General features: G+C 36.2%; 3 protein-coding genes across 5 annotated transcripts in view; all 3 read right to left on the bottom strand.

The window, feature by feature from the left end:
* The window catches only part of LOC102603061 (protein SUPPRESSOR OF K(+) TRANSPORT GROWTH DEFECT 1), a 7,045-nt gene extending 3,264 nt beyond the window's left edge, over positions 1 to 3,781 (bottom strand). The window contains exons 1-2 of one of the 2 annotated variants that reach the window (XM_006349056.2): positions 2,872 to 3,778; positions 1,425 to 1,530 (exon numbers count right to left, since the gene is read on the bottom strand). In XM_006349056.2, coding sequence (XP_006349118.1) covers positions 1,425 to 1,530; positions 2,872 to 3,340 — 575 coding nt within the window. In that variant the 5' untranslated portion in view covers positions 3,341 to 3,778. Of the gene's footprint in view, positions 1 to 1,424; positions 1,531 to 2,871 lie in introns of both variants that reach the window. The other variant, XM_015309471.1, reaches the window with a different exon arrangement.
* A 900-nt stretch (positions 3,782 to 4,681) lies between these two features.
* On the bottom strand, positions 4,682 to 11,680 carry LOC102603396 (protein SUPPRESSOR OF K(+) TRANSPORT GROWTH DEFECT 1-like). Of its 2 annotated transcripts, XM_015309470.1 has the most exons (9): positions 11,628 to 11,680; positions 10,576 to 11,052; positions 9,263 to 9,368; positions 6,832 to 7,030; positions 6,634 to 6,702; positions 6,488 to 6,562; positions 6,018 to 6,116; positions 5,683 to 5,838; positions 4,974 to 5,099 (listed from the first exon to the last, which is right to left on the bottom strand). In XM_015309470.1, the coding sequence occupies exons 2-9, from the start codon at positions 11,042 to 11,044 to the stop codon at positions 4,974 to 4,976; spliced, it is 1,299 nt and encodes a 432-aa protein (XP_015164956.1). In that variant the 5' UTR covers positions 11,045 to 11,052; positions 11,628 to 11,680. The 2 variants fall into 2 exon arrangements, with proteins under 2 accessions (XP_006349119.1, XP_015164956.1); XM_006349057.2 differs by lacking the exon at positions 11,628 to 11,680 and having other exon boundaries at positions 4,682 to 5,099; positions 10,576 to 11,500.
* Positions 11,681 to 12,990: 1,310 nt separating this feature from the next.
* On the bottom strand, positions 12,991 to 23,440 carry LOC102581644 (poly [ADP-ribose] polymerase 3). Its single transcript, XM_006349075.2, has 18 exons — positions 23,342 to 23,440; positions 18,069 to 18,349; positions 16,962 to 17,157; positions 16,755 to 16,868; positions 16,606 to 16,663; positions 16,455 to 16,524; positions 16,196 to 16,370; positions 15,959 to 16,092; positions 15,647 to 15,884; positions 15,434 to 15,561; positions 15,281 to 15,357; positions 15,044 to 15,204; positions 14,721 to 14,930; positions 14,504 to 14,606; positions 14,318 to 14,400; positions 14,056 to 14,199; positions 13,267 to 13,449; positions 12,991 to 13,184 (listed from the first exon to the last, which is right to left on the bottom strand). Exons 1-18 carry the CDS (start codon positions 23,438 to 23,440, stop codon positions 13,104 to 13,106), a joined length of 2,535 nt encoding a protein of 844 aa, XP_006349137.1. The 3' UTR covers positions 12,991 to 13,103.
* Positions 23,441 to 23,691: the final 251 nt, after the last annotated feature.

Genomic DNA, 23,691 nt, shown 5'->3' on the forward strand with positions numbered 1-23,691 from the left:
GAGACAATAACAAGAAAGATATAGGGAGTGAAACGCAGTAAACAGCAAAAGGCTAGGACTGCTCCAAACGCTAACAACCCAAGCCTTCGCAAGGGAAGACAACCCGCTAACCCTACTAACCTTCAACCTTAATACGCGACCTCCACTCCTTCCTATCTAGAGTCATGTCCTCGGTGATGTGAAGCATAGCCAAGTCTTGTCTAATCACCTCTTCCCAATACTTCTTGGGTCTACCTCTACCCCTCCGCGTACCCTCTACCACCATTACCTCGCACCTCCTCACTGGGGCGTCTGCACTCCGTCTCTTCACATGTCCAAACCATCTCAGTCTCGCTTCCCTCAGCTTGTCCACCACAGAGGCCACTCCCACCTTCTCCCGGATAACCTCATTCCTAATCTTGTCGCTCCTAGTGTGCCCACACATCCATCTCAACATCCTCATCTCCGCAACATGCATTTTATGAACATGTGCGTTCTTAACTGGCCAACACTCCGCTCCATACAACAAGGCCGGTCTAACTACCACTCTGTAGAACTTACCTTTAAGTTTCGGTGGAATTTTCTTATCACACAATACTCCAGAGGCAAGCCTCCATTTCATCCAAGCAGCCCCAACGCGATGTGTGACATCATCGTCGATATCGCCACTCCCTTGGATTACAGCCCCAAGATACTTAAAACTTTCCTTCTTAGGAATGACTTGTGCGGCAAGTCTCACTTCCACATCATGGATATTGGATCATGACCAAGATGGTAAATTAGCAGGAGTTAATTAAGATTCAAACAAAACAAAAACATTCTGAACGTACTGAGCATATAAAGAGGCTTACATCAGCCAACTCCATGCAAAGGCACAAGCATCATCCCACACTCCAAGAAGGAAAACGAAGGCAATGTAAAAGACTCCTAGTCGACTTGGATATTGAACCACATTCTATATTTAGTGATTGAGCCCTTTACGTTCCTTACTACTACTGATTCTTGACTCAAGCACCAAATTACATCAAAACATCATTCATGCAAAGAAGAAAATCAACAAGAGAATATGAGAAAGGAAGGTCATAAAAACTATAAAGATAACAAATTATGAGAAAGGAAGGCCAAAAAAAAAATTATAAAGGAAATTAAATAAGAACCTAACAAGCAAATGGTACATCTTCTCCCCCGACTTCTTATTGGTATTCTGAGATTTTCCTTTACAATCTTTAGGGCTGCTAAGCAGATCCTCATTTTGCTCAAGATCTTTTTTTCTTCACGAATGACAGATGATATGATGTACAAATTTTGCAATTTAAATACAGCCTTTCGTATTTACAAAATAAAAGCTGCAGTGAATCAGGAAATATCTGAAGTTGATAGCTTCTATGTGCTGTAAAATGGACAACATTATCAACAAACACAATTGCATGTAGGAAGACAAATACCTAAAAAAAGTGGATTCTGCTTCAGTAGCAACAGCTTTGGCCAAGTAAGACTTTCCTGTCCCAGGAGGACCATAAAGAAGAAAAGCTCTCCACGGTCGCCTCTTGCCTGTAGGTACATGAGAAAGGAGAAAAAAAACACTCAAACTGTTGTGGACAAAAGCACCCAAAAGATTGCTCAAGTTATGTCATGCACACGTTGCAAAACCACTCAACCATCTCTAATATAACACAAAGAGAAAAAGAACATATTACTCACCAAGTTTTTTTTCCTTAATGATTTTTATCCCACTACTACTTTTTTGGTTGAGCTAGGAAGAGCTGTAACATGAATCCTGGACTAACTATAAAGAGAAATTCCAAAATGTGGGATTTACTCAGAGTTCACCTCTCATACTTCAAAAGAAAAAGCCAGACAACCAACTGTCTCTAATTGCTAAGCAATGCAATTAACCAATCAGTTACCCAAGTATAGAAGACCATTTGCTCAAGATCATGCAGTCACAGGCAAAGAACTTCCTCCTTCACATCGAGGCTCTTCAGGAATCTAGTCATGAGACTCCCAAAATTGTACCTAAGGCCCTTTGGCAGCCTAGCCTTCTTCATTGTAGACTTCAGCATTTTCTTTACCAAACTTCACATTTCAAAACACATGCACAGACGCGCTCACACAAATGTTGAAAGACATTTAGAATGTAGAGAAGTTAACTCATCCACAGCATCACTAATAACCTAAGAACTCTTAAACATGCTCAACAAAAAGCAATTCATTTTCTACTCATATTCAGCTATCTACAGACTAACCTGGCACTTTGTGGTCCCCAAATTGAAAGGGTTTAAAATGTACAATAGGTAAAGACTCAAACTTACTTCTTTCCATAAGTTAAAAACTAGAACTATTGGAACCCATGTAACCCCAATTATGACATAAGTGTCTTCTAACTAATACTCCATGGTGTTTGGTTTGCAACATAAAACTCTGTATAACTGCCTATAATTCCCACTGCATAATAAGCACTATAATCCCTTTAACGACACCTAACATCATATTGCTACTTCCTTTACCCAAAAAAAAACTAAGGCATAATACATAAACAGACACTCAAACTTGGCCTCAGCTCTCAACTGGCAACTAAAAACTACAACTTGCCCCCACTATGTCTCGTGGATACCCTGCACTGATGTAGCTCATAAATTATGGAGGTGTCTAGATGATCATTTTGTAAGTTGGAGTGTTCAACGGACAGAGTGGAGACGAGTTGAAGTGTCAAGATGGAGTGCTTACTTGCTAGCTGAGGGCATGTTTGAGTGTCTGTTTATGTATTATGCCAAAAAATAATTGTGTTTAAGCTACTTCAGAATCACAAGGAAACCATCAATCAAAGCAACAATCTTTACTAGCAAAATGCAGCAATAACACAAAAACAATCCAACAAAAGCATACACACACCTGTGAAGAACTGAGGGAATTTCACTGGCAAAATGACAGCTTCCTGCAATGCCTGTTTAGCACTCTCCAATCCAGCAACATCATTCCACTTCACATTAGGTTTCTCTCTAACAATTGCTGAATTAAGCCCAGCCCTTAGCTTAGACTGCTCAGGATCCTCCCCATCCTCACCATCCTTAGGCTTAGTCTTAGGCTTAGCAATCACAGCTGCATCTCCTCCATTTGGACCAGGCCCACTCCCACCCTCATCCAACACAGCCCTAATCTCCTCCGCACGGCGTAAATACTCTGTAAATTTCTGGGTAATTGCCTCCTTAATCTTAGGATTCTTCTCGTACTTCAAATGGGTCTTGAAGTACTCCAATGCATTCATATACAACGGAAATGCCTTGGCATAGTTTCCACTATTGTCCTCTTGCACTGCTTGCCTTACGTAATCAATTGCTTGCTCCTTGAAATTGCTATACATCTTCGATCATATAGAAAAAAAAAACCCACAAAATTAACCAAGCAAATTTCAGGGTTTTGATCAGAACTCAAAAGGGTGTCCGCAAAACCACAAAACTAACCAAGAAAATTAATGGGTTTTCATCAGAACTCAAAAGGGTGTTCGAAAAAAGTTGATTTAAGAAAAAAAAATCATATAAACAGTGTTCTGAGTAATGGATCTTTTTGAAGATTTTGAGCTTTTTTGGGTGGATTAGGAACCCTAAAAATTGGGGATTTTGGTTTTGATTTAAGAAAAAGATTGATTAGAGATCGAAGGTTGGATTATGGAAGAAGAAAACATTTGAAAGAATCGTAATTTGTGAGTTTGAACGTTGAAATTTACAGGGGAAAGTGTTTTTGTCATACACCAAGGGCTGCTGTTAAGGAACGGAAAAAGGTCAAAAATGTTGCTAATTAAAAATGAAATGACTCAAAAATATATCTCACTCATAACTCATACAGTTCATTTTACTTGTTACGTATTTTTAAAATAGATTTTTATTTTACAAATTATGCAAAATAGCAAATATTTAAATCATATTAAATATTATAGTTACACACCGCTATAGTTTTGCTCAATCTTGCTATTAGCATGATTTGTATAATTTATCTTATTTGTATAATTCCAGAATTTGTACACTTTGATTTCTGATTGTATAAAATTCAAAATTATATATATATTTACCCTAGTTGTTTTGTATACGATTTATGAAAAAATCATAATAAATTACCCTATTTATATATTGGCAAGCGAAATATACAAAACGGAGTTTTGAAAAATTTCTAAATGTATAAATTCAGAATTTGTATGGACTAACCCTATTTGTGTATACAAACGGACGAAAAATATGCAACCACAACCTCCATAGGTAACAAATCTATAGCTATGGAGCGCAATTATCAAAACTATAGATATAGAACCTCATTGTCTATTATGTTTCCTATTTCCGAAATTTTTTGTCGATAATCATTTTCTTTATGGGTGTGTCAAGTCAAACAGTGACAAATAAAAAATCAGCAAAGGGATATTTTATTTTACTAGAAAAGAGTGTTGGCCAAGAGCCTAAGACTAAGAACATCTTTTCAAAATGAAGATCAGTTCCATCTCCACTACAGCGTACCACCTTCATTCAATATTGAAATTAGAATTAAAAGGTCAAATACACACTTGAAGGCGTTACTGCTATTCTTGTTTCCTATGGATGATGACACAGCTCGACGTGTGACCTCCTTATCACATGACAACAACTTTACTAGTTAAGCCGAGGAAGCTCCCTCGGCACGTGAGTTTTAACTACACTCTAAATAAGTTGGCCACAAGAAAAGAGAGGTTACCAGCTTTGTTGTTACTATTAGCAGCACTTGCTGACAAATTGTGAATTAACTGCCTGCAAATAGAATTGTAAAAGGAATACAACAAAGAGACTAGCAAAATGTTCTGTCTTGACATTAATAAATACATGCAAAGCTAAAACTAATACAATCCAAGAAGGTAAACAATGACAATTTCCCATTTGAAGAGCCTTTGAATAACGCAAATTTTTCAGACAAGTAGAGGGGAGAAAGAACACAAATCATGGCAACTCCAGGTGTAGCAGTATACATCAATCTCATCAACCTTCTTCTCCAAACTCCTTTGTGAATCTGTCATGCACTTCAAGGTCGGATTTACTAACTGTTGGCCTTTGACGAGCAAGAACCTTATCAAAGTCTGTCTTTGTAATGGGGGGCGGTATGATCTGCAAAGGCATTAATCAGCAAGATGCTTAACTAGTCCTGCCCGTTAAAGAGGACAATTTATCCAAAGCCAAATTAGAACTTCATACTAAAACATTACTAGATGATTCTAATATCAGCTACTGAGACACGGGTCTGTCGCAAATAGCCTATCTACCTTCATAAGGTAGGGGTAAGGACACTATCCTCCCCAGACCCCACTTGTGGGGATCACACTGAGTATATTACTGTTTGATTCTAATATTAGCTACTAATTCTTCCTTTTTCGGGGTAATCAAGCTATTCAGAATTGAGTCATTGACACATAGGCAGATGTAGTTCAGTAAAGGCACAATATCTTCTTACATTTTAGTTCAGACTTCAGTATAACCATATGATGTGCAAACAGTAACGTTAGAATCACATTTAATTATTGCATTACTAGTGACTTGAAATAAGTCAAGTTTCCAGACGTGTGCAGTTGTAGGCCCCGGCCCCAATATATTCCAGCTAAAACTCATACAAGCACAAGATTTGGCTAAGTGACCAGATTAAAAATTAATTATGGCAGTAATCTCGAACTATAAATGTATCCCAAATATCTACCTGGGATGCAAGTCCTTTAGCATCAAGCTCCTGCATAGTTGTCTGCACAGCACCCTGTTGCTTTGGTCCGCATGGTATCCAGGTACCATTAGAAGTCTGAGTAAAGAACACAGCATCTTGTGTCTTACGTACGGGTTCAAATAGCACATCCTTGACCTGTCCAAGAAGAGAAGGTATATAAATATATTAGGAGAATAAAGAGGAATTGCCCCCTTTTTTCCTTCAGTGTTTAGCAAGTTCAAGTGGATTGGTGTAGAAGAAAGGGTCTCTTCCAACTACAAACTCACAAACAACATGTTGGGCATAAAGTCAAATTCATTAGGGTCCAGACTTACACAAACAGAAACATCTGAACCAGAAAAACCTTCTGTCTTACGGGCCAGGTCTTCAAAGTCACTCTCGCTCAAGTTATGGGGGGTATCACCTAAATGAACCTGCACGTGTAACAAGCCAATCTAAATAACTCTAGCTCTCACAAGTCGACTTGCAGTATATTTCCTTTTTTTTTTTTTGGATGACAAGGGAAACCCGCAGCCGCTACCCTTTGGGTGCGCACAGGGTAAAACCCCCGCTCCTATGCAATAGCTCGCAAACCACATAGGAGAGGTAACCCGCACTAGGCAAGCCTGGTGCGACGAGCTCGACCCAGAAGGCAAAACCCCTTGCTTTCGCTGGCAAGGGGTTTCGAACTTGAGACCTCCAACATGAAAGTTCCAAGCTCAAACCACTGGGCCACCCCGAAGGGTTGTAGTATATTTCCTTTTTGAACTTCACTTTCCAAGAAAAATCACAGAACAGGATTTACTTTGAACATGTGTTGCCGTGCCTTCAAATCTGGGAGCGGAATGTAGATACGCTTATCAAATCTTCGCCGTATAGCCTGTAGAGGACAATTTCCGTCAGCAATAAATTTCTAAGATCCACAACTTTAAAGTGCAGATCATTCTTCACCTGATCTAGGGCATAGGGTGTATTTGTTGCCGCAAGTACAAGAACTTTATCATCATTGTGACCAACACCCTGAAAAAAAAAAAAATAAGAAAAAGAAATCTATAGCCGGGGGGTTTCTCTTCCTCTTTTCTTTCTGATAGGTTGAAGTTGGTTATGACAGTTCAAGGAACCACATAATAGCTATGATAGATCAATTACCTGCATCTGCACAAGGAGTTCTGTTTTAATACGTCGAGAAGCTTCACTTTCGTTTCCTTCTCCTCGCTGCCCACACAAGGAATCAATTTCATCAACGAATATAATGGAGGGAGCGCTTTCACGAGCCATTTGGAAAAGGTTTGAAACTAGCTTTTCACTTTCACCCATCCACTTGGATACAAGGTCTGATGACGAGACGCTGCATGAAAATAGCAGTTGGCACTCGCCAACTTTACAGCGTAAGTTCTTGAAAATGGGAAACTGAAAAAATAGCTGACAAAGAGCAGACACATGACGACTATATTCATGCAAGCAACTCATGTTTATATGCATCCATCAAGATGGTTACGTGCAAGTTTAAAAGAGAAATCAATAGTGCAAATGGAAGATTTAGTACCACTGAGAACCGCAGAGATTAGAACATTTGCAGGTATAGGATCATTCGACTATCGAGGACACAGGCATCTTGAAATCTCCCACATAATGGCAGCAGAGAATATCAAAAAATCAGGGGAAAGGCCATTATACATATTACTTTTTGCTTCTAGAAAGACATCAACATATTGCATGATTTCACATGCTATCCCTTGGTTTTCACAACTCAGGAAATGTTTGGCACCCCAATAACCCCCACAGGAGTCCGGTGACAGGACAGATTTTTTTGTTGTTGGCGGGGTTAGCATAAAAGAACAACTACTACAAAGCAAAAGCTCTACATGTTGACCTCCATTGGAAGTCTTTGCAACAAAACAAAACTGATGGATCCTGATTGTATAATCCTACTGAAATTTTATTATTGTAAGCTTTGAATTGTAATTGAAATTACTGCAATCACAAACAAGGCCTTAGCTGAAGGTTCAATTTGACTCTGCTCTACATCAACATATTGCATGATGTACTGGTCTGATCTTAAGATTCATGGGTTAGCATCACTTGCGTTGGCAGTAAGTGAGATGTGTCTAACAAACTGGAGATATACAAGATGATCTCATCCAGAGGTTAAAATCAGGATAATGCTGAGATGCAGAACCATAAAATCCAAAAAAAATTGCTCATTGGTCATCCCCATATGCTAGACCTAGACTAAAGCCTTCACATCCTGAATACTTCCTAAGATGCACATGCAAAGCCATTGATATTATCACTAAGGCTGGATGTGTTCCTCTATGGCACGGCTGCTCTATAAAATTGGTACCAAAACAAAACATTAAACACCCTTGGATACCAGAGTATGTTTATCAACCAATTCCAACATCACATTCTGTCCTAGATGTATAGATCTGCAAGTGATACACCACCGAGGGGGACAACCCAGATATGACATTTATGAAGGAAAAGAACCTCATGGAAAGAAGATATTCAAAAGAATCACAAAGCCTCAACAAAAATAAAGCTATTATAAATACTACTCCCTCCGTCCCAAAATAAGTGTCACCTTAGCAAAAAAAATTGTCCCAACATAAGTGTCACCTTAGGAATTCAAGACAAAATTAGTATGTTTTTTCAACTATATCCTTATACTCCATCTTCTTAGTAGTGTTCAGTTTTCAGGAGATATTTATTAAATAAAGTAGTTTAGTAAACTACACATTATTTTTATTGATTTCTTAATGGATGTGATTTTTGCCAAGGTGACACTTATTTTGGGATGGAGGAAGTATAATTAATAAGCAATCACCTCCCACAACAAATAACGAGCAACACCCATGAAACTACAAAGCCCTTAACTCATGGATCATGACCAAGATGTTAAATTAGCAGGAGTTAATTACGATTTAAACAAAACAAAACATTCTGGACATATTGAGTATATAAAGAGGCTTACATCAGCCAACTCAAAAGGCACAAGAACCATCCCACACTCCAAAAAGGAAAACACAGGCAATGTAAAAATTTCCTAGTTGACTTGGATATTGAACCACATTCTGTATTTAGTGATTGAGCCCTTTATGTTCCTTACTACTTCTGATTCTTTGATTAAGGAGCCAGATTACATAAAAACATCATCTATAAAAAGAAGAAAATCAACACAAATTATGAGAAAGATAGGTCATAAAAACTATACAGATAACAAATTATGGAAAGGAAGGCCAAAAGATAAACTATACAGAAAATAAAATAAAGAACCTAACAACCATATGGCCAAAATCGGTTGCATCTTCTCCCCAGACTTCTTTTTAGCATTGATATTCTATAATTTTCCTTTATAATCTTTAGGGCTGCTAAGAAGATTCTCATTTTGCTCAAGATCTTTTTCGTTTACTAATGACAGGTGATATAATGTACCAAATTTGCAATTTAAATACAGCCTTTGTTTTTTTCCAAAATAAAAGCGGCAGTGAATCAGGAAAGATCTGAAGTTGATAGCTCCATTTTGCAGTAAAATGGACACATTATAAACAAACACAATTGCAAGTAGGAGGACAAATACCTAAAAAAGGTGGATTCTGCTTCAGTAGCAACAGCTTTGGCCAAGTAAGACTTCCCTGTCCCAGGAGGACCATAAAGAAGAAAAGCTCTCCATGGTCGTCTCTTGCCTGTAGGTACATGAGAAAGGAGAAAAAAGCACTCAAATTGGTGTGAACAAAAGCACCCAAAAAATTACTCAAGTTATGTGATGCACACATGGATAAACTATTCAACCATCTCTAATGTACCACGAAGAGAAAAAGAACATAATATTCACATGTTTTTTGCCTTAATGATTTTTATCCCACTACAACTCTTTTGGTTGAGCTAGGAGGAGTTGTAACATGAATCGTGGGCCAACTATAAAGAGAAATTCGAAATTGTGGGATTTACTCGGAGATCACCTCTCGTACCAATGCAATTAACCAATCAGTCTCCCAAATATATAAGACAATTTGCTCACAACCACGCAGTCACAGGCAAAGAATACCCACTTTCTTTGCCAAACTTCACATTTCAAAACGCACACAGACAAATGCTTAAAAGTTGTAAGGCATTTCGAATGTAGAGAAAATAACTCATCCACAACATCACTAATACTCTAAGAACTCCTACACATGCTCAACAGAAAGCATTTTCATTTTCTACTCATATTCAGTTATCCACAGACTAACCTGGCACTTAGTGTTCCCCAAATTGAAACGGTTTAAAACATTCAATAGGTAAAGACTCAAACTTACTTCTTTCTATAAGTTAAAAACTATAACTATTGGAACCCATGTAACCCTGACATAAGTGAAAATCTTTCTAACTAGGAGTCGAAAGTGTTTGGTTTGCAACATAAAACTCTGTGTATAACTGCCTGTAGTTCCCACTTCCCACTTCCCACTGCATAATAAGCACTATAATCCCTTTAACAACACCTAACATCTTATTGACTTATTTCTACTTCCTTTACCCAAAAGAAATAAGGCATAATACATAAACAATACACTCAAACTTGATCTCACCTAGCAAGTAAGCACTCCAACTTTGAGAGTGCACACCAAGACACCTCGGCTGACTTAGGAGATGTCTAGATGATCATTTTGTAAGTTGGAGTGTTTAACGGACATAGTGGAGACGAGTTGAAGTGTCTAGATGTGCATATGCAAGGTTGGAGAGCTTACTAGCTAGCTAAGACCAAGTTTGAGCTTCTGTTTATGTATTATGCCAAAAAACAATTGTGTTTAAGCTACTTCATAATCACAAAGCAAACCATCAATTAAAGCAACAATCTTTACTAGCAAAACACCACAATAACACAAAAACAATCCAACAAAAGCATACACACACCTGTGAAGAACTGAGGGAATTTCACAGGCAAAATGACAGCTTCCTGCAACGCCTGTTTGGCACTCTCCAATCCAGCAACATCATTCCACTTCACATTAGGTTTCTCTCTAACAATTGCTGAATTAAGCCCAGCCCTAAGTTTAGACTGCTCAGGATCCTCCCCATCTTCACCATCCTTGGGCTTAGTCTTAGGCTTAGCCATCACAGCTGCATCTCCTCCATTTGGACCAGGCCCACTCCCACCCTCATCCAACACAGCCCGAATCTCCTCCGCCCGGCGTAAATACTCTGTAAATTTCTGGGTAATTGCCTCCTTAATCTTAGGATTCTTCTCGTACTTCAAATGGGTCTTAAAGTACTCCAATGCATTCATATACAACGGAAATGCCTTGGCATAGTTTCCACCATTGTCCTCTTGCACTGCTTGCCTTACAAACTCAATTGCTTGCTCCTTAAAATTGCTATACATCTTCAATCCTATAGAAAAAAAAAACAAGAAAATTTCTGGGTTCTGATCAGAACTCAAAAGGGTGTCCGAAAAATCACACAATTAACCAAACAAATTTATGGGTTTTGATCAGAACTCAAAAGGGTGTTCCGAAAAACCACAAAACTAGCCAATAAACTTTCTGGGTTTTGCTCAGAACTCAAAAGAGTGTTCAGAAAAAAAGCTGATTTTAGAAAAAATCGTATGAACAGTGTCCTAAGTAATGGATCTTTCTGAAGCTTTTGAGCATTTTTTTTGGTGGATTAGGTGAGTTTGACAGTAGATATGAACCCTAGAAATTGGGGATTTTTGGTTAATTCAATGAAAAATTGATTAGAGATCGAAGGTAATAAGGAGATCGGAAAACATTTGAAAGAATCGAAATTTGAGAATTTGAAAGTTGAATTTACAAGGAGAAATGGATTTCAAGTTTGAAAGAATCCAATTTACAGGAGAAATGTTGTCATACGCGCGTGAGCTACACGTAGGGCTGCCTATTAAGGAAACATATGTTCTTTTATCATGGAGTTTGAAACTGATGGAATGTAACAAATTTCATTCGTACCTCGTAAAAGTATAGATAGAGAGTATAGATAGATTGTTTTTTATGCATCCTTGACTTAAAACAGAATCATTTACAAATTGATTGGAAAAAGGAGTACAAAAATGAGAACGATAACAAGGATGAAATAATATGAAATGAAGAGAAGCACAGTACCAAAAAACGTACGAGTAATGACAACAAACGGAAAAAAAAAAAATAACAACAAAATAGTGACATAGTTAAAACACGGATGTTTGGACCAACTTAAGTGTACAACATATTGAAAAAATGCACAAATATCTGATCTTGAGATTACGATGTATACCATACATAGGTTGCTCTCATTGTTAAATGAGCTTTAAGAATTATAGTCCAACCTCAATTGGGCAAAGTGCATCAGTCTCATTCTTAAATGAGCTTCAAACCTAAATTGGGCAAGGTACAAGCCTAACTCATATTGACCCGAAAAAACCTAATTGACCCTAACAAATCTTACCCTAACCCATAGTGACTGGCCAAACAAGACCGGTAGAACAAGCCTAACCCTAACCCAAGCAAACAAGCATGGCCAAACAGGCCTAACCCTAGCCATATTGATCGATCGAACAAGCCTTACCCTGACCTATATTGACTGGTCGAACAAGCCTACATTGATCGGCCAAACATGCCTAACCTAGCCCATATTGACCAACTAACAAGCCTAACACTAACCTATATTGATTGACCGAACAAGCCTACATATTGACCGGCAAGTCTAACCCTGACCGATATTAACCGACCAAACAAGCCTAATATGTGCCTACGTATTGATCGGGCCCAACCCTAACCCATATTAACCGGCAAACAAGGCCAACCCTAACCCATATTAGCCGACTAACCCTAACCCATATTAACCGGCCGAACAAGCCTACATTGACCGGCCGAAAAGCCTAACCCTAACCATGGCCGAACAAAGCCTGACCTATATTGATAGCTCATGTGATGAATAGTTTTAACTTTGTCAATGATGGATCAAAAAAGAAGATGCCTCACTGGTCTCATTCTCTGATGGACTTCAAAAATAGTAGTCCAACCTTGAATTGGGCTAGCTAAGCTAAACTAGGCCGACCTAACCCATACTAACAGTTCATGCATAGTTTTAACTTTCTAATTGGTGGATCAAACCAGAAAAACATAATAATCATAAGAACACATGGACTAAGAAAAAAAAAGATGTAGAACATAACACTTCATCCACATAGCATATACTATAGCACTTAGTTGCAATATATACACAATTGTGCCCAACCATCTAACCAGGATCAAGAACCAAACATCCACAACTACAAAAACAAACTTCATAATGATTTATTTAACATTTAACAAACACAAGTTCCCACATCCTATGCCCCAAAAAGTACTACAAAATCCCATAACAAAGTCTTGATTAGAGAAAAGGCAAAATGTCCATGTACAGCCCTTCTCTGGTCTTCCTTCACTTTCTTCCCATAATGTTGGTTATCCCTCGGGCTGCTCAACTGCTTCATACTCCACGTCTTGCTCCTCGTATTTCACCGCCACCAAGAACCTTATGCTTACCTATGAGATAAAACGAAAGATCATATATATTTAACTTTCAAACTTCAATTTAGACCATCTTCTCTTCTTATTATATAAGTACCTGTTGTGGATCATATACAGCATATTCATTGTACTCGAGAGGGCTTTCCTTGTGCTCTGATGGAATCAACTTGCCACAAGGGACTTTAATGTCGTCCTTCCACACAAAATGCTCTGACTCGTCTGTTTTCTTCTTGCCAAGCCCTTTAGCTCCAATCCCCTTCTCCTCCAGAGATATAGTGTCCTGCATTTGGTGCAAAATTTGATGTTAGCTCTATACCCCACACCAACTTGCTCCAGTCCCGAGTTCGTCCAGAGTCTTAGAGGAGTAGAGTTAGCAAGTTTAGGCGTTCCAGCCCCGAGTCAATCCAGAGTCCTAAGGAGTAGCTAGCAAGTTTAGGCATCAGCCTAATTCCGCAGGCCAACTTGCTCCAGCCCCGAGTCAATCCGGAGTCTTATAGAAATAGCTAGCAAGTTTAGGGACCCAGCATGTGAGCAAGTTACTTTGGCGCATATGAGTAGCTATCACGAATCACAAGTTCAAGCCAAAAGAGAGATACGGAGATGAGAAAATTGTTGAGTAAGAACCTAAGACCAGACAAAAGAGAGACACGGACACAAGAAGAAGACTTGGCCAAGAGCCTAAGAAACGGGATGATAGGGACGGGCAGCCGACTATCGGTATACTAACTGCCTACTCTACTAGTTTGACACAAGAAAAGAGTTGGCCAAGAGCCTAAGACACTGGATGATAGGGGGGACAGCCAGCCTCGACTATCGGCGTTCAATACTAAGTAAGATCCTCATTGACAAGTAAGAGAAAATCAATTAGCATCATTTTCTATTGTACCTCAGGTGGACTTGAGAACTCTTGGATTTCTTCTCCTAGCGAGGCAACAGCCAAAACCAAGAAACCTTCTGGCCTATCTACAGCTGTGAATCCATATCTGGCTGCTTCTGCTGCAGCGTCCGAACAAACGATAGCTCTTCCAAACTGCAAAAAACAAAATATAAACCCCAAAGAAGGTATTCCCTACCCGAAAAGGAAAACAGACTACAGAAAATAACAGACATCATTTCTACAAAAACAAATGTTACATGCCCGCACATACCATGTATCCTGGTACAGGAAGTGAACAAGTTGAGGGCAAGAACCCCATCTGCAAGTGCCTCAATAGATTTGAACTCCTAGTCCCTGTTAGCAAAGAGCAAGTAATGTACGTATTGTTATTTTAAGGTCGTTAATCCGTTCACTCGTCTCTATAATAAGACGAAATCTTGATCTAAGAGTTACTTACCACACCATAGCAGAACCTTGTTGGGCAATTTCCTGATGTCATCAAGAGAGGGGCATGCACTTGCTTCAACAGCAAAGATATTCTCAACCGATACACCATAGCTCTGAAGAAAACAGATAACCTCACTTCAGATCAAAGCTTCACTTATTTTGTCATAAATCGATATCCAAAATGAACTTCAGACTTTAGGAGATCGAGTGAAACGAAATTATCTTACGACATCACCGATTCTCACTGGATCATAAGTTTTGTCCAGGTACTTCACTATCATTTTGTAATCATCTTCCTCTTTCTCAAGGGGTGAAACAGAACAGTTTAGCTTCACATAACGCTCAAAAAGAGGATCATCCAACGTTGAGCCTGACATATCTCCTATAAGACGGGAGGCGGTATTGATATCTCGAATAGCCTCATAAGAAGAAGCACCCTAAATTTTCACAACACGAGAAACACATCAATAAATTATCATCTGACAAGTCTATAAGAGAGGAACTCAAACCCGCAAACGAAAAATGAACTGTTCACTGATATGCAATTTACTTGGTCCGCAAGTTCTTCATAGTCTTTAAAGGGAAAGGGCCTTGTAGTCGGTATGAGAGTGAACCATCTCTGGGTGAAATCAGCCCAAAAGGCGTCTGCTTTGTTCCCCGTCACCGTTGAAGATTTCAGTTTCTCCACAAATTCTTTGAGGGTTTCCTCACCTGTGTGGTTACAAAGTTACTTAAAATGTTAATAGCAATCGCCAACGGAGAATGCACAAAGACGAGAAAGACTAACATCTTCTCAAATGAAGATCAGTAACCATCCCGATAGGAATCTCAGGTGAGTCATATCCCATCTCCACTAGAGCATACCTTCATTCAACAGATAAGGTAAGAGTCGCGTACACATGTAAACAAACAACAAAAGAGTAATCTTAAAGGACATTACCGGTAAATCTCCTGGCTACAGAGGACTTTCATTAAATTTGCTACCTTCGGATCAAGCTTACTATGTGCAGCAGCAACCCCGAGTTGCCTAAGGCCTAGTCCACCATACCTTACTTCAACGCCATCATCCTACAATTCACCACATCGTTATCTTTAAACTGAATTATCGAAACACCAAATATACTTGATTCCAGGAAGTTAAGAGAGCACATACTATATCAATAGGGAAGAACTTCATATTTTTCTTATGAATCTTCTTCTCTCTTTCCCAGAGTTCGAACTGACCTCCCGTCAGTTCTTCAAAGAGCTTTGCGAATTCTCTAATAGCATCGTTCACATTTTCCCATTCCTCCAGCTTGTCATCTGCTCTGGGGCTGTCACCAATTTTTCCCTTTCTGTAATAAAGGTACAAGCGGTTCTCTCGTGCCACAATAAGTTGCATAATGCAGAAGCTACACCATTTTAAACATTTCTATTAGTTACTACCTTGAAATTATAAAAGAAAATATTAGTTCTTGATCCGTACTCGTTCAGGTTCCTCCCTTGATCACAAACAGTGAGAGCACAATTGTACAATATGCCATCTTTCTCTAATATTTTTCCACCTTCATTCTGCAGCTTACTGTCAATATGCACACCTCTCTTTCCAAACACTTTTAGCTACAACCATGTCAAACCAATTTTGGCAAATGAGTACAGTTTCTATCTAAAAAATCGAAAAAGGAAACCAATCACTATTGAACTCAAAAGCTTGAAATAGTACCTCAGCTGTTAAGGTTTCAAGTGCTACGACACTGGAATCTTGCTGATCTAGTGCAAGACCTTTCCCTTCTACCGCAATATCACTTGCAATATCGTATGCATCTAACGTTTCAGCTTGTTTTTCCTTGATGCTATCGGTCAGCCAAGCCTCCCTCACTACTGGGATACCCCTCTCCCTGAGGAACGTACAGCACCTAGCTGTAAGATATTATCGCCAAAACTAATCGAATTCATGCAAAAAAATCTTTACATGTACATACACTGCTTCAGCTACTTTAGACGAGCCACCACGATCTCGCTCTGAGGGAGAAACCACAAGGCACGTTGCCCCTGCCATAACGAAGCCATTTTAGTTTTTAAGGTTACGATTGAAGGCATTGCATCAAATTAACATAAGATTTGGATCATTACCAATAACAGAATTAGCCACTTTCCCTCCATTTTTCTCGATCTTTTTCTTCCAATATTGCTATAGAGAAGAAGTCTTCATGTCATACCAAAACAATGATCCAACGCACTTTAATAACATAAATATATGGAAATAATGTATATACACATACATGGGTTCGAGAAAGACGGCCTGCAAGAGCAATCATCATTCCTACAAATGGTTTATCTGCTACAGCTATTTCCCGCCTGGGGCGACTTTTCGGGTCTCTATGTTTCTCAATCAGCTATCATATTAACATGAACAAACAATCGATTTAGATCGTCGTACCCGTATTATACAGCTAGTTATGAATGTAAAGAAGTGTTTGGCACATTACATCGTAGACGGGAGTTTTTCCAATAGATTCAGGGATATTTGTAGGCTCTTCTCTTCTTGGTGGAGACCTAGTGCTGTAAACACAACTGGACCACTCACTATATGCTCCCTGGCAATGATAGCCGTCGCCAGAAAACTCTAACGTGCCACCACAAACTGGACAATCGCCGACAGGACCATAGAATAGTATGTCTTGGCTAACAAGCATAGTTCAGTAAGTTCACTTCATATAACATTCTCTAACAAGCATAGTTCAGTAACAAAACATATCATAAACTGAACTGTTGCAACACTTAAAATCTTTTTATAAGAACGTGTAAATCGAAATCCTATTAATAGGTATCCAAAAATATAAATTTGTATCCAATTCGAACTCGTCATGATTTGACGACGTGAAAATCATTTATGTGACTATAGATATCTCAAACAAAATGAAAGTTCAAAGCTAAATTGTTTCCGAGTAAGGAAGTCTGACTTCCTAGAACAAACTAAAAAGGAAAGCGTATGACATAAATTTAGCTTACGACCAAACATTTGTGTCTATATAGCAAGTATCTCGACGGATCAAAATGAAAAATTCAAAGTTGAATAGTTTCTAAGTCAACTTTTTTAGAACAGATCCTAAAATTGAAAACACACTAGTTAGAGAAAGTAACATCGTAAAACGAAGCTAAAACTATGTTAATAGTGTAAAAGATTCAACCAAAATTATGGTAACTAGCCTACTAAGCGCAAAATCTTACACACCAAGAGTGCGTAACTTAAACAAACAAACAATAACAACATACCTCGTGAAATCCCCCAATCCCACGGGTGAAGTCCGAGGTCGAAAGAGGATAGAGTTAAACTAAACTACACAACATATGAAGTAAAATCTCATAGATGGGATTTGAAGTGGATAGAGTGTACACAAACCTTAAAGTTGGCTATTACGTCATGATATAATGTCTATCAGTAGCATTCTATCTCTATTCCCGCCTCCTGACTTAACGAACCTTACCCCTACCTCATGGAGGTAGAGAGGCTGTTTCCAAAAGATCTCTCAACTCAAACACTTAAAAACACTACAAAAGAAGCATAACAATTAAGAAAGATAAATGTGACAAACCATCTAGGTACAACAGCCTCATCAGCTATTGAAGCATCCCGGGCATTGGCTTCGAGAATTTCGCGCATTTGTTTGATGGAGAGATGTTCTCTTGTCTCTCTACAAAACTTCTCAAATTCAGCTGCCACATCCGCAACACTCGATCGCCCATTAACCTTATCATTATCCTCGCCTTCATTGGCGATTTTCGACTTCTTTGGCGCCGCCTCAGCCTTGTGCTTTCTTGTAGTAACTTTCTTCTCCTCATCACTTGCATGAGAGTGAGACCTTTTCTCATGAACCTTCAAAAAAAAAAATAACAATACCATATTTAGTCCGTTTCAATTTGTTTTTTTTAACCAAAAAACAATAATCATAATTAGTGTGTTTCAATTTGTTTGTCTTAACAAAAACACTACAACCATATTTAGTCCGTTTCAAATTGTTTGTCTTAACAAAAAAACAATAACCAAATTTAGTCCGTTTCAATTTGTTTTTCTTAACGAAAATCAATAACCATATTTAGTCCGTTTTCAATTTATTTGACTTGACAAAAAAACAATAACCATATTTAGTCCATTTCAATTTGTTTGTCTTAACAAAAACAATAACCATAACTAGTCTGTTTCAATTTGTTTGTCTTGACAAAAAAAACAACAACCATATTTAGTCCATTTCAATTTGTTTGTCATAACAAAAAACAATAATCATAATTAGTATGTTTCAATTTGTTTGTCTTAACAAAAAACAACCACCATATTTAATTTGTTTCAATTTGTTTGTCTTAACAGAAAACAATATTCATATTTTGTCTTGTCTCAATTTATTTGTCTTAACAAGAAACAATAATCATAATTAGTCTGTTTCAATTTATTTGTCTTAACAAAAAACAACCACCATTACATATTTAATCTGTTTCGATTTGTCTGTCTTAACAAAAAACAATAATCATATTAGTTCGTTTCAATTTATTTGTCTTATTGACTTTTTTTTTTTTAAATGTGCCTGTTTCAACTATCATGTCACACCTTTTGCAGTATGGCGGGTACTTATCTTATTATCAAAATTAGATATCTTGCAACATTTATCTAGGCTTTCAAAAGAATTTAGTAGGATCATTTTGTTGGTGTATAGAACTTAAACTCGATCTTAAGCTTATCTTTAGTGAAAGACTTCCTATATTACCTCAAGATACAAAAATTGAGGAACGTGTATCACATCTAGTCAAATTAAGACACATAAAATGAAATTATAAGCACATGTCATCATTTCTAAGAGATTTCTTCCTATATTTGGTTGGTGGTAGTAGTGGTCAATAATAGTTACTCGCTCTGTTTTAATTTGTTTGACTTAAAATTAAACTTATTTTTCCTGTCTTATTGTCTTATCAGTTAAAAGTCATAAGTTGAAAACACAAACCATTAACTTTTTGAGTTTTTGGTACTCTTACAGCCTTAAAAAAGTGTTTAAAAACACTTTCACAGTTATTCAAAAGCTCTCAAAACTAAAAATAGTTTAAAAGTAAAAAACACTAAAAATAAGTCAATCTTTTTTTGTCTTTTTCTTGGATAAGACAAAAGTACTCCTAAACTATATGACCAAAATCCAAAGATACACCTTTAATAAACTAAGATCCTAGTATTCGAATTTATTTTTTTGTAATTTTGTACACCTTTGATTTACGTGGCACTCTGTGGAATGTTTGGACGCCACGTAAGCTAAAAAGAGATACAAATTACAAAAAAAAAAAATTCGGGTAATAGAATATTAACTTAGTTGAGGGGTGTGTCAGGAATTTCGATCATAGTCTAGTACTTGTGCCTTAATCATTTTTTTAAGCAATAAAATTAATTTCAAACTTTCCAAATAGTATAGTTAAGAACAAAAATTAGAGATATTTAATACATTTAAAATATTTTTAGTTTTAATTTGTCACAAGACTCAAATATCTTCCAAGTCAAATCAAAATAAGTCAAGATATATAAATTAATTAAAACAAAGGGAGAAACTATTTTCACTAAGTAAAAACTAGGCATGCATATAATACACAAAAATTATACATTTTAGAGATGTTTTGTTAACATATTGAAAAATTAAATTAAATTATAAAAGTTATAAAGAACTAGAACAAACCTTCATTTTCAAGATTTTGTCACTTGTCTCTACTTTTGAAAAATTCTTCAAATTATCAAAGAAACCAAACTTGCAAAAGACATAAAGAAAACAAAAAAATATAAGAGAATTTGCCTCTTTTTATTTATATTTACATACAGACACGTGACGTGTAATTTATTGTGGGTATCGAAGTTTATCTGTCTCACAATGGAGCTAACAGGTGTACTAGTGCAACCTCCTTGCTTGACACATGTCTTCACCTCCGCTCGTTCAATTTATTTGTCTGATTTTAACTTTATTCAAAATATTTAAGAAAGTCTAGAAGATAATTTTATAGTCTTAAACTAAAGATATGTAAAGCATACTAAAATATTATTGTTCCAATTATGATATATATGTGAAAAGTTAGAACTAAAAAAAAACGTTTTTTTTTTAAACAAACTAAAAAGATGTGAGATAACTAAATTAAAATTATAAAAAAAAAAAAGTTTAAAATTTAATTTAATTTTTTTATAAGATACATGTGAAGTTATCATCTCTTACCAATAATATATATTTAATTATTTTGTCCGCCAAAATTAAAATATATAGAAAGATTATCTGATATTTTTATTTTTGCTGGAACAAAATAGTTTCTTACTTCTTTTATTTTAATTGTACTGACCTACAAATTTGAAGAAATATTGCAATTATAGGTACTGTGGTCTACTTCATTCCATATAATTTTGTATGAAATTTGAAATTCATAATTGAAAATAAATTATAAATATTTATATGTATATAAATTATATTCTGAAAAAATTGAATAAGAATTATGATAAAATAATTATTTTATTTTATTTTTAAAATATAAATCTTGAATATGAATTATAGAGTTAGGTTAATTATGATGGGATCTCGAATTTAATGAGGTTCCATCTTAATATAAAAATCAAATATCGAATTAAAAACTTCCAAAATGAGAAAGCGGAGAATTTTAATGCTTAGTTTCTTTTTTCTAGATACCAAAATTATCATTACTAAGCTAAGGTAATCTTATAAATATATACTCAGTTTTCACTTATTTAAACTCTTATGGGTTAACTTTTATTTATAACCAATATTAATTACTTTCAACAACACTTACAAATTAATTTCATTTAAATTTATTTTACACACATTTACCTCTCAAATCTCAATATATACTATATTGCTATCAATTTTTTCATTCTTAATCAGAATTGAATTTTATTTAAAGTTAAAATAAAAAATTTCTGACATGAATAAAAATGAATTGAGTCTTAAAATAAATATCAAACATAAGTATTTTTTTAAAAAATAAATAAAGAAAAACATGTTATATGATTACGTATAGAGAATTTTGGCACTTGACAATTTTTGAAGTCACTATGTCATACTCCAAGTTTTGAGGTATTATGTCATTCATGGTCTCTTCATCGCTTGCCAAAAGTCCACAATTTAAGTATGTCACATATGGTTTGTTTTGATTGAACATGGTCTAGAGGAAATTAATGATCGAAATTTAAAAGATTAAGAGAAAAAAATATATAAAAAAATCAAGAAATTGTCTAAATTTTTTTATTTTTTTTTAACAAGTGAATAGATTGAGGAGCTTAGATCTCTGAAGAATCCGATCGTCATGAAGAACTCCTCTGCTCGTCAGTCTGAAACTTGTCAGTTTGTAAAATTTTATTTCTCTTCCGATTTCTTGTGGACTTCTTTCTTTAATAATTTTTATTTCCCTTTGTTAAATTCTTCTTATCTTTTGTTTACTTGCTTTCGGTCATCCTCTTTCTTTTAGCCCTGTCACGATACAAACATCTGTACAATTATTTTTAGAAAAGAAATAAAATTAAACTTAATAGAAATTTGAAATTACGGAGATCACTCGAATTATACTTAGTATAGTACTCATTCTATATAAGAAGGTAGGGAGAAAGAAACATGATCTTTAAGTATTCATTTACACTTAATGAGATAATTTACTATCCTACAAATATATAAAAATAATGTAGCTTAAATAATTTTAAATTTATTTAATTGACACAATTTATAAAATAAATTCATGAATAAATATTACGTATGTGCAAAACATTTATTTGGCCACTAGTACCTATACATGCAAAGATAGTACTAATAATTTTGAATTGTCGATTACTTGCTTTTAGTATAGTATTTTTAAAATATGTGAAATCTTTAACTTTATAGGATAATATTATTATTTATAAGAGTTAGTCATTTATAAATACTTCTAGTGAATAAGATTTGTAATGCGTTACTTTGGATGTTATTGTAAAAAAATTTATTTATTAATATGAAGTTTGAGTTGTTCAATTTAAAGTTTTAATTTTTTATAATAAATAAACAATATTTTATATAAATTTTGTACTATTTTTTTTTTACAATCTTCACTATTAATGTAAACAAAATTAAAACCATAAAATTGCTTAATTTTTTTAGGTTTAAAATTTTGAACAGTTAAAGCAAATGGTTTACTAATTAACTCTTGAGTCACCCTTATTGATATTAAGCAATGTTTTACTCAAGAGGAGATTCCATGTCAATTCATCCCTCACTAAGACAAATAAAAATGGGTTCAGAGCTAATCTCTGTACAAACCCATCATAGCTAGTAATTGCTCTAAATGTCCTCTCCGCTCGCACTGTTTGTATCCGAGTCTTGGCTCTATTTTACATGTCCTTAATCACCCTTGCTTATGTCACATGGACACCTCTAGCTTCCAAGCATTTCCAAAATACATAGTTTGAGACGTTGTCGTAAGTATTTTTTAGGCCGACGAACGTCATGTGTAAGTCCTTCTTCCTCTTTCTGTATCGCTTCTCCAATGTCACGCCCCGAGCCTACACCCTGGACGTGGCCGGCACTCGAAGACCATTGATGGCCCCAAGCGAACCCTTGGCCTGGCTTTCTTAACTCAGCGGAAACCTAACTCAACAGAATAACTCCATGCAATGCAAGGACATAAAATAACTTAACTGATAAACCTGGCCTAAAAGGCAACTCGAGTCCCAAAATAGAATATTTACATATATACATAGATGAGAGACTCAAAACTAACTAACTGACTGACTGTCTATGAAGCCTCTATAACACTGAGATGGATGTTGGGACAGACCCCACAACATCTTAATAAAACAAAACTAGGGACACAAAATCACATAGTCCTCCGGAAGGCAATGAGGCTCACCATTGACTTTGGAGTGCTCAGCTGGATCAACGGCGGGCAGGATGCTAATTCGGGGTACCTGTGTCTGCATCGTCATAAGATGCAGGCCAACTGGCATCAGTACATTAAATGTACGAGTATGCGAGATGGAAAGCTAAACAACAACTTAAGCTTGAAAGGAGTACAAGAGAACACTTACCTTGGCTCTGCTCGACTCATGAATAACCGAACTCAATATAAAGCAATAAGACACATGCGATATATATATAAACTGTAAAACAATGTAAACAACTTAGCTCATTAATGATAAAACAATAACAAACTTAACTTTACTTATATAAA

Source organism: Solanum tuberosum, unplaced genomic scaffold, assembly GCF_000226075.1.
Source record: "Solanum tuberosum cultivar DM 1-3 516 R44 unplaced genomic scaffold, SolTub_3.0 scf00101, whole genome shotgun sequence".
NCBI lineage: Eukaryota > Viridiplantae > Streptophyta > Magnoliopsida > Solanales > Solanaceae > Solanum > Solanum tuberosum.